Raw genomic sequence first — 13,382 nt, forward strand, 5'->3', positions numbered from 1 at the left:
ATAATCAACCATATGTTTTTTTTTTTGTTTGTAAAATTTTAAAAATTTGATAAAGTAAGATAAGAAATGTAAATAACCAATTTCTCTTCTTCTCTAAATAGTATATGGTACTTTTAAGTAAATAAAAGTAGAATAGATTATTTAAATAACTAAAAATAAAAACAGTATATTAAAAAGAAAAGTCTCTGTTAAGCTTGTTTACTTTAAAAAATATTTTTTTATTTTTATTTCTAATTTTTACATTTAATATTAAAATTATATAAAAAAGGCCACTCTTGACTAGTTTAGAAAAGACGAGGAATTACTCCTCTTAACTCTTTTAACAAGCTAATTTCCATAAATTCATTATAGGTGTTTCTTAATTTTATTATGAAACTTTGAATACCACACAAAATTTGATAAACAGAGTAGTACTATTTTTTTTTATCATTAATAATAATGGATGACAAACCAGAAAAATAAGGTAAATAAATAATAAGGCTTTGTAATGAATAGATTCCACTAATAAAATGTTGTTTGAATTAAAGTCCAAATTGAAAATGGTGTCAACTCTAGTTACGCCACCAATGAACATTGCCGTCAGATATCTCTAATCCCAACACTAATGATGCTCTTGGAGACGCTGCCTTAACACAACTTTCTCAACTTTTGTTTACTAAAGTCAATTTTCTTGTCTGCTTCCACTTGTTCCTCAGCAAACTCACACACAACCACAACCCAACAACCACCTGAACAACCCTCTTCTTCTTTCTCTCTCTTCACCTTCACCAAGACCAACACCAAGAACAACAAAGAACAATTAAAGAAAAAAGAACAAGAAGAGAAAGAAAGATTGGATTTTTATTGAGACTTCGATGGACCCGAAGTTCATCGGAAAACCGCCGGCGACGCTGGACCTCGACCGCATGCCGGAGCGTGGGTCCCACCACCGCCGCTCCCACTCCGACACGTCGTTCCGCTTCGCCGCGAACTTCGACGACCTGCTCCTCTTCGACGCCTCCGACCTCGACATCTCCACGCTCCCCTCGCCGCTTCCTCTGCCTTCGCCGGGGGCCTCCGGCACGGTGCCGATACCGGTAGACTCCGACGAGTCCGGCGGAAGGCCGAGGCCGGCGGGGGCGCCCACCGGGGGACACCTGAGGAGTCTGTCGGTGGGCTCCGATTTCTTTGACGGGTACGGGTTCGGCGGCAGCGAGGAGAGGAGCGGCGGAGGGAAGGACGGCGGCGAGCGGAGGGTGGGGCACCACCGGCACAGCAACTCCATGGACGGGTCCTCGACGACGTCGTTTGAGGCGGACTCGGCGATGATGATAGATGGCGTGAAGAAAGCTATGGCTCCTGATAAACTCGCTGAACTCGCTCTTATTGATCCCAAGAGAGCTAAGAGGTTCTTTTCCTTTTTCATGTTTGTGTTCTTGGTGTTTTTGTAGTAATAAATTTAACTGCAATTTATTTGTTTTTTTAAGCCTTATTCTTGTCACAATCTTGATTTCATTTTTTCGTTAAGTATTTCCTTTAATTTATCGTTTTACGTAAGTTGTTTTTGCTGAAAATAATATGGTTACAAATTATATGAAGTTTTATTGTTTTTGCGGTGTTGCAAGAAGTGCCACTAAATCCTGCACTGATGATTAGTCTTATTTAAAAGATTGAAACTTGTGGATATATGAGGTCCTACTAGAGAGTCAGAGGCTTGTGGTGGTTATGAAAAATATGTTATTATTGTAAAGGGGTGTTTGGATATTGAGGGAACTGAGAAATAAATCTTGGTTGGATGCACTGATTTTGGTTCGGAATGTTTTATGTGTTTGTAGGATTTTTATTAATAGATGCACTGATCTTGTCGTGTTTTTTTATTGAGTTTTTATGCGTGCCTTTTGCTTTGTAATGCACAATTTTCTGCTGGATAATCAGGTGGTTAGGTTATAGGAATTTGAGGATTCTTCGTTTTTTTTACAATAGTAAGAAAATTTGTGTATGGATTGTGGAAATCTAATAGAAAATGATTAGTTTGATGCACACTGATGGTTTGGATTTGGAATGTTGTCCGTTTGCAGGATTCTTGCTAACAGGCAGTCTGCTGCTAGATCAAAGGAGAGGAAGATTCGTTACACCAGTGAATTGGAGAGGAAGGTGCAGACACTTCAGACTGAAGCAACCAACCTTTCTGCACAGCTTACCATGCTTCAGGTATGTCCTTTCTTTTTAGTGATGGTTTTTAAGCTCTTACTATTTGTGATGAATAAGGATGAATTTGGTAACTTGTTCTTGTCAGTGTTTGATGGAGCCCCCCAACACACTAACAAAAATGTAGGTTTACTTTATGCTGATTTTGAGTTGTGTGGTCACAAGCTCACAGCAGTTTATGGATCCCACACATTATCAAGGGCCCTTTCTTTAAATGCAAAATGTTTGCTAAAATTTTCTGTTATATGTATAAAATTGTCCTTGGTTTGGCAAAATTTAGATAAAATTACTCTCTATGTCATCCCTTGCATTTTGTTCTTATTACAGAAACATCCCTCATAGTTTCTAAAATTTACATGTGATTCCCTTACCCTACAGGAATGTCCCTGTTAACAATTATATCATGCTTATCTGAACTTTTATATCTTTTTTGTCACATGGAAAGAAATCATAGAGGATGCATGCGTTAATTTTCATTTACTTCCTACCTCAAGGGATGTATGTCTGTGACAGTTTGAGGAGATTTACTGTTGCACTTTGATCTTAATACATAAATACCTAAATACCTAAAATCAAAAGGACCAAATTACCAGAGAGCAAACTTCAACAGTGGATATATTGCTTGTTAGTATCTTCAAATGTATTCTGAAAGCAGTTGCATTTTTCTCTTATATTTAAGCAAAAAGTTCGTCTTTTATCAGGGGGACTAGTAAACCATATATAGGCTTGTGGCTGCTTGCTATATCACAAACCAATTATAGGCTTCATTTTTATTACAATAACATACACATGAAATGATTCTTAGTGCATACGTTCCAGTCATATGAGAAGTCATAACTGATTATTCAACACTGGGGCTATACTTGTTTAAATGTCTGATTTCGTGATAAATAAGGTAAGTTGAAAGTAAAGAAGAATTTGGTAATGAAACATATGCATAGCTGTTAGAAAAAGAATAAAAGAATTGTGATGAAAACATTTGTATTTCATTTAGAAGAATTTGGGTAAAAAATAAATTGAGGACTGCAAAACTGATAATTATGCTGTTCTGGTTCTGTTTGAAAGAGTTGTGGCAAATTTTTGTTGTAGAGAGTTATCCTGACAGCTACTGCGGAAATGCTATGAAATTTGGATGTAGTTTTAGAAATAGAATCACAGGGCATGTAGTTCAATCAAGTGTTCTCAACAATAGAGAACATATTGCGTATCAGAATATTGAAGAATATATTTACTTTAGACTGCTGTAGCTTTTTAGACTTATACATTTCTTCTGATAAAAATAACGAGGCAATGTCTGTTCTTAATTAAATTCAATTTTGTACACATGCCTACAAATGAAAGTAGAAATAAGCAGCAAACTTATGAATTTCTCATATGATGCAGAGAGACACCACAGATTTGACTTCAGAGAATAAGGAACTCAAACTGCGTCTAGAGGCTTTGGAGCAAGAAGCACAGCTTAGAGAAGGTATGCATCACTTCATATTTATTATATCTTAAAAAATGAAGATGTGCTGTTCCTGTCCATCAGTCATTTCATACCAAAATGGACAAATACACATGACTAGTTTGTTGTGTGAACATTGTCTCTTGAATTTTTATGGGTTTATGTCACCCCCTTTATCCAAGTCCAGGAAAAAATTTCCTTGAAATATGTCAAGTTGTAGATTTTATATTTGTTTATTCCAAATTTAACACATGAATGCCAACATGGCTACACTATGTAATTGCAGATCTGAATGAGGCATTGAAGGAAGAACTGCAGCGCCTTAGGGCACAGAGTACTCGTTTGGGTGCTATGGCAGCAGGCAACCCTTCTTCTTTTGGTGGGATATTCAACCAGTTGGCTTCCCAGTTAGCGATGCAACAGTTGAGTAATTCTGCACCCCAGCAACCACAACACCAGCCACAAGTTGGCATGCCTCCTCCTCCCTCTGGACAGAACCACCCTAACTTCATGGACTTCAATCAGCAGAAGTAGCTCACGGCAGCTCTAGCAGTAAATGATTGGTTACATGCAATATTCATCACAAGTAACATCTTGTGCACATACATACATGTATAACCGGTGAGACTTGTGAAGGGTATATTGTGCAGTTCAGTGTTGCTGTTTATCTTTAGTTCTAGGATAGAACCGTTATGTGTACTTTCTGCAGTTCTAGGATAGAAGCACAGCCTTTGAAATATGCGTTGTAGCTCTTGGTTGAATGAAGGTAACAAAATATGTAGAAAGACTGGTTGATAATATACTATAGATGGTGAATGAAGGCTATATATTAGAAGTTGAAGCAGAAAGCATCTTCTTGGTATGATGCCATGCTTTCTCAGATTGAGTTCAAAACTTTTTGTTTATGAACCATCTGGCATGATTGAATATCACCTTTGGGATAGAGTATTCTCGTAAAAAAATGTTTAGGGAAATAAAATATACAGTTCCAACTTCAAGTCAATCACTATATTTAAGACATTGTCTACTTTAAAGTTTGGTAGTTTTATTACCGTTTTGTGTTTTGTGTAAGGATTTGAAAAAAATTACAAAAAAAAAAATGAGTGTATTTGGATTGAGGTATGTTAGAGTAGATATGTGAGGAAAAATTTATTAGAATTTGTGAGTGATGTGATCTTTATGAAATTTTTTTTTAAAGATGTTAAATGTAAGTTTACAAATTTCTTCTTGTAATTAAAAAATTATAAATAACGAAATATGAATTTTTTTTTAATATATTTGAGTTAATTAAAATTTTGTTAGTTATTTTTGTTGAATTAATATTTGTAAGAAAAATTACGAGTTAGTAAACATCGGTACTAACATAAAAAGTTGTCATAAAATTAATATATAAAATCATATTTCTTTAAACATAATTTTAAAAAATTATTTTTTTATTTGTGGATTTTCTCTTTTGTAATCAAAACGTTATTTTCAGAATTATGTTGGAATAGACTTTCAAACAAAAAGTAGATTGTGCTAATTTGTGAGAAAAAAATGATTAAAAAGAAATTATGTTTGTATTAAAAATTAAATTTGAATTTTTCATATTTGTAAAAAAATTGTGGGTGAAAATTATGAATATATATATATATATATATATATATATATATATATATTTTGACATTTGAAATTGTGGAATTCAAATAAATAAATTTAATATTCATAATTCTAAAGATACTATATCATAATTTATATTAAATTTAAATAATATTATTAATTAAACAATAATCAGTTATAAAATAATAATATTAATTTTAAAATAATGTTACAATAATAACATAAAAAATTAACAAAATCAAAATAAGTTTCACAAAGGTAAATTTAACAAACAACTACATAATCGATTAAGAGATTGGGATAATCGATTATTCATTAATTTTTGGATACACAATTCACTATTTTTATAATTATTTTTTTACACATAATCGATTATCTATTTTTAGAAGCAAAATCGATTATTTTAGTAGTTTTTTTTTATATATAATCAATTATCAACTATTTTTAGACATATAATGGATTATGTGACTAGTTGCACTTCACAAATAATCAATTATATTTAACATTGTAATCACTTATGTATTCGTTTGTGTGTTATGGAGGTAAAAAATGAGAGCGTGAAAATTCAAAATCAAATTACACAAATAAATTGGGATTGAACATGAAAAGCAAGGGCAAAAACATAATGGTGCACTGTCTAACTTGGTTTTCTACAGTGATTTTTGTGTATTCTCAATTATTCAATCTTCTTCAAATCCCAACAATAAAACATTTATATAGATCTCACATGGATCTACACATCTAGGATATTCAACTAACAATGTCTTCTGGAAGACTCATATTAAATAAGTCCTACTTGAGACTAACACCTGATCCAAAGATTCAGTGAATCAAAGAGAAAAGATTAAGGTAAGTTCAATACAACCTAAGTCGTGCATCTCATATGTCACAGTGTGCATGAACTTCCCATCAGCTTCTCACCACCTGATATCTTAATCTATGTGACGTAAGATCATCCGTGAAACTTGGAGATCTCTGTTATCACATAGACATCAATACTTAATGCAGAACAAACATCAATCCATACATTATCCCAAATGTATGAATTCAATTCCATACCATTTTCATCATACAATGTCATTCAAAATGTGATCCACAACATTCAAAAATCTATTTATCATAAAAAAATAACATTTAAATACTAAATCATCAAAATCTAATATTTCTACAAATTTAAATAATATATGAACAAACAACACAATATATAAAAACACAACATCCCTGCAAGAGAATTTGAATATTGGGACCACGTTCCCTCCAAATCCAGATCTTCAAGCCTAGGGTGCTATTAAAAATTAAAGTTAGTTTCTCTTACCTTAATTGCTTGCTTTCCAAGCAATTTCTAGAATTTTATCCTCCCGATAAACTTCAAACTTTAAGGGCCTAATGCAAGTTATCCAAAGAAAATATAAATTCAGTATATAGTAGAATAAGTTGAGAGGATTACTCTTCTCAACTGACCCACCAAGATTGATGACTAAATCCTAAGAAAAAATAGGAAACAAAGGTATTTTAGAAAAAAAAATGAACTTACTCGGTTTAAAAATCCAATCGAGTAGAAATTTTTCTTAACTCCTCAACTTCAATGTGGTCTGATCGGATTCTAAAATAGATAAAAATTAAGAGGAGAAATTAAGAAAAAAAAAGAAAGAGAAGAGAATATGAAGTGAAAGAAAAGAAAGAAGAAAAAAAAAAACATGGTGGGAGGCTTCTGAGTGCTTTTTAATTAAGGTGTTACAGTAAATATGACAAAGATAACACACATAAAAAGATAGGTATATATAAATTATTTTTTTATCTTAATTCCTAATTCACGTAGAACTATTAGACTTATTAGAGAAATGTATTATAATTTTTTTTATCATGATTCCTAATTCGGACTATTAGATTTATTAGAGTAAGTCTTACGCCACCAAAACATGAGTTAGTTCTCAAATTGAACGATACTATTTCAGGAAAAAAAAGTACAGTGAGCCGAAATGTCAGGCTAAGGGGACCTAGGTGACAATAGAGAGTAGCATTTATTCTGTGTATCTCACAGGACTCAGATAATTGAATTCAGTTTTTAATCTTTTCAACCAGCACACCAACATATATAAAATATTATAATATTAGAATTAAAGCAAATTAAAAACAATATAAATTTTTATGACTTTTAACCATGGTTCCACTTTAATGCAACTTTAGTTGAATGGTTGGTTGTTTCTGTTTGAAGAAAAACAAATATCGATTTTTTTTTTTGTATTTAAAACTTTCTTCCAAGAATTGCGAAGAAATTTGTAATTAATTAAATAAATACATATTTATTTCATTAATTAGTTATAATTTATTATTTTTACCTTTTTATTTTATTTTAAATTGAAATTATTATTTATTTAAAATAGAATTGAACTTTAAATATAAAAATAGAAATAAAATTATAAAAAAGTAATTATTATAAAATAACATAATTAATCATATTATATAAATAATAAGTTATAAATATAAATAATAATAAAAATAAATTTATTTTTAATTATAAAGAAATTATAGAATAATTATATTAATAAAAAATGATAAAAATAATAATAATTTATAAATAAATAAAACAAATTAGTTTTTAACAATTTTTAAATATAAAAATAAATTTATAAACTTACATTTTTACCAATTAAAAAAAATATAATTTCAATCACACTCATCACATCACTCATAAACTTTCTTTACTTATACTTATTTTAACCCAAATCCTCTAACTTTCCCTTCAAATTATATAGAATCCACTATTTCATTTCTACTATTTTTGTTTTGACTAATTTTACTACTGATCTTATTTTATAAACGTTACTATATATTTTTTTCCTTTTGTAAAATACTAAGCCCTTTTATGATTAGGATGAGATAGAAAGAACAAGAAGAAAGAGAGGGAAGAGTAAAATTTTTTGGATGGAGAAAAGGTGAGAAAAAAATTAATATTTAATATTTATTTTAATAATATTATATATTTTTTTAATTTTTTTATAATATAAATACGTAAATATTATTAGAAAATTAAAATAATTAATTATGTTCAAACATAATTATTATGTTTTAATGTATAACATATATATGAAGATATAATCAATTATATTGAAACATAATTGATTATTTTCATGCAAATTTTGCTTTATACGAAGAAGGTTTAAATTCTCAAAATTTATGTTTTTGTAATGATTATATATTTTAATTTCTTAACTTTCTCTTATTTTAATTGCTTACACACGTTTTGTCCTTATTTTTTGTCCGCTTATCCAAGATCAATATGACAACATATCTACTATACTTTAACTCAAATATTCACTTTCTTGATAGAAGAAAATGTAATTAGCTAAAATCAAGAAAAAGAATTATCTTGATCAAGTATTTTTTTATATAGATTTATGTTTTTTTTGATTTTAAAATAATATTCCATCCATATCTAATTTAAATATAATTAATTCGATTAAATTTAAATTTTAAAAATATAATTTAAAAATTTAAATGATCTATTAAAACGAGTTTAAAGTTATTTAAATGAATATAATTATAAATTATATTTAATTTTTTTACACACAAATTATATTTCAACAAAAATCTTGAAAGGAGTATTTTTCTCTCTCCTAACATGTGTAAGGTCCATTTTGTTTCCTTTTTTTCCATTTTTTCTTATTTAGTTACCTTTGCACTACTGAGATTAGATGACTTACTTTCCTCTTTTAACTTATAAAAATATCAAAGCTAATGTAAAATTTATATTTGTTTCTCAATAAATGTATCACATTTGAAAATATCAGATAATATATATATATATATATATATATATATATTATATTGTTGAAGCCACTTACTCATTTTAAGTGATTTGAGGTTTTGGCTTATATATAGAAGTACTTCAAAAGAGATAGCTTATACAAGATTTTTTATAAAAGCATTTCTAATATAAAGTAATCCTTTTATTTAACAAAAACTGGAAACTTCAAATTTGAGTGGACATTTGCATAAAAATATTGGATGGTGGAGTCTAATTATGTCTAACTTTTATATATGCATGTTGTAAAAATTAAAATAAGATAATGATTTAAATAATAATAATACAATACTTTTATTTTATATTAATGTTATGTTGGGGCATATATATATATATATATATTACATTTTTTAATCATTATTAAAAGCATAACAACAAAAATAAATCAAAGTATGACATTTCTATTTATCAGAAGACCAATATGTATTTTCAAATAAAAAGAGGAAGAAATCCCTGACTTGAATCTAGATGTTATTTCTTTAGTAAAACAAAGTGCATCATTAAAATTTAGTCTCTTAAGGATTAAAATGGAGATTTCCCCCCAAAGGATTAGAACCAACAATTAACATATATATATACATATGTTAATAAACTTAGTTTGGAATAAAGGATTAGAATTTCTTTTACAGTTAACATTTATGAGAAATTATAGCTAGGAAGAGGATGACTTATAGGTTATTAGAATTTAAATTATGGTATTGGAAGTAACGAATTTAGCAGTGGTAGTGATTTTCCCTGGATTATGGGTTTGACATTAGACAGTTTAGCAGCAGCACTAGTTCCATTGAATGTTAGATCTATGTCAGTAAGCATCACATCTTCACATGGAACACCACTGCTACAAATCAAAACAACTCCTTCTTTTGTTCCTGAAGTCCCAATGATATTTTTGAATGAAACATTGCTTATTTTAATTTTTGATGGATTCTGCAATAATTGAAAAAAAAAAATTGTTAGTGGATTCTCTTAACAATGAATGATAGCCTTTTAAGTGAGTATTTTGTGTTATATATATATATCCATGTTTGTTAACTTGTAGTGAAGGGTGATTTTATTAGTAAAGTACCTGTTTGGTGCATTGATTCCAAGGACAATATTCCTGATCTATGATTATAGGGTTCTTGACATTAATCATTTTGATGTCCTCAAAATGCATACCAGTCACTGTAATAGTTGCTGGAGTATCAGGCCAAGTCTTGATCCTCACACCATTGTCTGTGTTGTTTAATATGCAGTTGCTAACAAAGAAATCCTCAACAGGTTTTTCATTTGGATATTTTCCTAAGCTTCCCACACTAATACCATGTCCAGGTCCACATGTCACATTCAAGACAGTGATTTGTTTGCTACCATCACCCAAAGAGATGCAATCATCACCAGTGGCAATGTTGGTGTTATCAATGTTCACAAGAGTTGATCTTCCAATGTGAATACCGTCAGTGTTGGGACTAGTTGCAGGTGCAACAATGTTGAAGTTTGTAAATGTAATATTGTTGCATCCCAAAACATTCACATGAAAATATTTGCTGTCCTTTGATGTTATGTCTCGAACAATCGTATTGTTGAGGAAACCAAAACCAAAGTTCTATGAAACAATAGAAAAAAAAAACTCATTTTAAGATTAAAGCATTTGGTAAAAACAATCATTATCATATGTTATTTATAATAATATTTTAAATTAAAAATAAAATAAATATGATTAAAATATTAATTTTTGGGGTTGTTGAGTGAATTTTTTTATTTGTACAGTGTAAATCTTTCACTACCTTTATTTATTCTAATCTTTTCTAAGAAAATTATTAAATAAAAATCAATTTTAATAAAAAAATAATAATTAATTATTATGTTGATTAAATTAAATATCATTTTAAATTTTTAAAAAATATTAATATCTAATTAACTACCTAAATTTTAATTATTAATTATTTAAATTCTAAAATTAAAATCTTGATAACTAATTAGATACCACCTTAAAAACTATTTATTAATAACATAAACTAATTTAGATATTAATAGTTTTTTAATCTCTAAAATAATATTTGGTTTAATTAATATAACAACTAAATATTTTTATTATCTAGATTAGTTTTTATTTTTAAAATTTTTAATAGTGATTCCTAATTAATTAAAAGTGTCACTTTTTAAAAAATATCTTCTAGTGAAGAAAGAAAGTATAATATTTAATAATGTGTCACTTTTAATTGAAATGCAAAAGAAAAAGAAAGATAGGAGGATTAAATAGTTTAAAAGAAAAAGAAAGATAGGAGGATTAAATAGTTTCAAATAATTGAAATATTGAAAATGTAAACATTATTTACCATGGAAAGCTTCTTGCAACTCTTATTTTTTGCACAATTATTCTGGGTCCAAGCATTTGCTCCTTGACCATCAAAAGTTCCAGCACCAGACAAGGTTAAGAAATTAATATATGTAAATTTAATCCATTGAGCATCTCCATTTAACTGGTTTGGGTCTTGTGGTGCTTTAATTGTTCCATCAACTTGAACCTCAATAGGAGCCATGCAAGGACCTTTAAATTCTATTTGTTTCAAGTTGTATATGCCTCTTGCAATCACAACTTTGCTTGGGGTTGTTGATGCACATGCATCACTCCAAGCATTTGTCAAAGCCTAAAGAAAAAATAACAAATTATAATTATAATTATTATTTGATCAATTATAAAGCTTATGTATATAGTGAAAGTAATTTTATTTGTGATAAATTTATTTTTTTAGCAATAATTCATATAATAATCTGACATGTAAATATGCACACAGCATAGCCATTCAGTCCGAAGTCATCACCGATAAAAACTATTTTTAAAAGAGTTAAAAATATGAAAACTAAAATTTGATATTAATCATATTTACTTGTTTAAATATATATATCCAATTTTATATAAAAGATTTACATTATGGAAACTCAAAATCTTACCTCAGTTATATCTCCATTAGGGACTGCTCCATATTTTGATATATCAAAGACTCCAAATTGGGCTGTAGCAGAAGAAGAAACCAGCAATAGAAATAAAGCATTTGTGATCATTTTCAATTGCAAATCCATTTCTTTGTTCTCTGCAATTCCCCCTCATGCTTCAGGAAATATATATAAATGATGAAATATTAGTTAGTATAACAATGCCAAAACTTTAGGAGGCCTGTAAATACTATATAAAGATTTTTATCTAAGAATAAACTTTGATTTCGTTGGAACAATATCTTTTTTAAGGAGATTACCAACTGGAGAATAATGTTCTACTAAATTAAACAACTGCTAACAATTATTATGTCCGTAAGCTTTTATATATATATATATAGATGAAATTTTGATATTTTAGTTTGTTGTTTTTTTTGGTTCTTCTTACAGTAATGTTTGGTGGACCAATAAACATATGGTTTATTCTGAATAATGATTTGTAAGTTTTTACAAGAAGTTCATTAATTCTTTTATCATCATCATCATCGGGCTTTAATTTCTTAATAATTAGAAATTAAATGATAACCCTTCGATGTAAGTAATTAACCAAAGATCATCTATATTCTTACCCTGTTAACACCATAAAATATCAATGGTTTCTTAACCCATTAACCGTATACATATTAGCTTACCAAAGATTTTATAATCTTAGTAATATCAAAATCAACCATTATATTGTTTACTTTTATATAGCTTTATATAACTTTGCAACTTATATATCACTGTATCATAGTAGTTTGAGGATATAAAAACCTAAGAATCCTTAAGAGATGGGTTATTGACTTAGTCTTTTGATGGAAATTTTAGACTATTTAAATATTTATATTATGAAAACTATTGGAATAAATCAAGATTATAAGAAGATATTGTTAACGTCTTTTAAAAATAATTTTTTAGCGTGAAGTCTATTAAAACGTCCACGTGAGCAAAAATTCATTGTCTACACCAACATGAATGTTTAGACATTAAAAATAATTTTAACTCTAATCTTTTTTACATAATTTTTTATTTATAAAAAAGTAATAATTATTTAAAATATATTATAATTAGTATATTATTTATATTTTAAAGTGAATTTATCAATTTGAGAGTATATATCACTTCCAAGCTTAAAAAAAATTCAAAAAATGTACTTTTTCTAAAAATCATTATAAATAATTTGTTTTCTCATTCCAAATTTTATTTTCTTTAAATTTAAAATTTGGGAATGTACTAAATGAAACAAATCTTTATATTCTGAAAAGGTTTTACCACAAAATCTTTTAGAAAAAATAAAATAAACTTATTTATAAATTAAAATTAATTTATGTACTAAAATAAAAATTATATAAAATAATTTATATAAATAAGTTTTGGTGGAATTGGGCA

The 13,382-nt window shown here is 28.4% G+C and overlaps 2 protein-coding genes across 2 annotated transcripts; one reads left to right on the top strand and one right to left on the bottom strand.

Moving 5' to 3' along the window:
* The first annotated feature begins 535 nt into the window (after positions 1-535).
* Positions 536-4,637, top strand: LOC137837362 (transcription factor VIP1-like). Its single transcript, XM_068646342.1, has 4 exons — positions 536-1,387; positions 2,058-2,190; positions 3,571-3,655; positions 3,921-4,637. Exons 1-4 carry the CDS (start codon positions 855-857, stop codon positions 4,166-4,168), a joined length of 999 nt encoding a protein of 332 aa, XP_068502443.1. The 5' UTR covers positions 536-854; the 3' UTR covers positions 4,169-4,637.
* Positions 4,638-9,312: 4,675 nt separating this feature from the next.
* On the bottom strand, positions 9,313-12,110 carry LOC137836443 (polygalacturonase-like). The gene is made up of 4 exons (XM_068645158.1): positions 11,973-12,110; positions 11,357-11,668; positions 10,105-10,623; positions 9,313-9,965 (listed from the first exon to the last, which is right to left on the bottom strand). The coding sequence occupies exons 1-4, from the start codon at positions 12,099-12,101 to the stop codon at positions 9,729-9,731; spliced, it is 1,197 nt and encodes a 398-aa protein (XP_068501259.1). The 5' UTR covers positions 12,102-12,110; the 3' UTR covers positions 9,313-9,728.
* Between the last annotated feature and the right edge of the window lie 1,272 nt (positions 12,111-13,382).

This window comes from Phaseolus vulgaris, chromosome 4 (genome assembly GCF_000499845.2).
Source record: "Phaseolus vulgaris cultivar G19833 chromosome 4, P. vulgaris v2.0, whole genome shotgun sequence".
NCBI classification, from domain to species: Eukaryota; Viridiplantae; Streptophyta; class Magnoliopsida; order Fabales; family Fabaceae; genus Phaseolus; species Phaseolus vulgaris.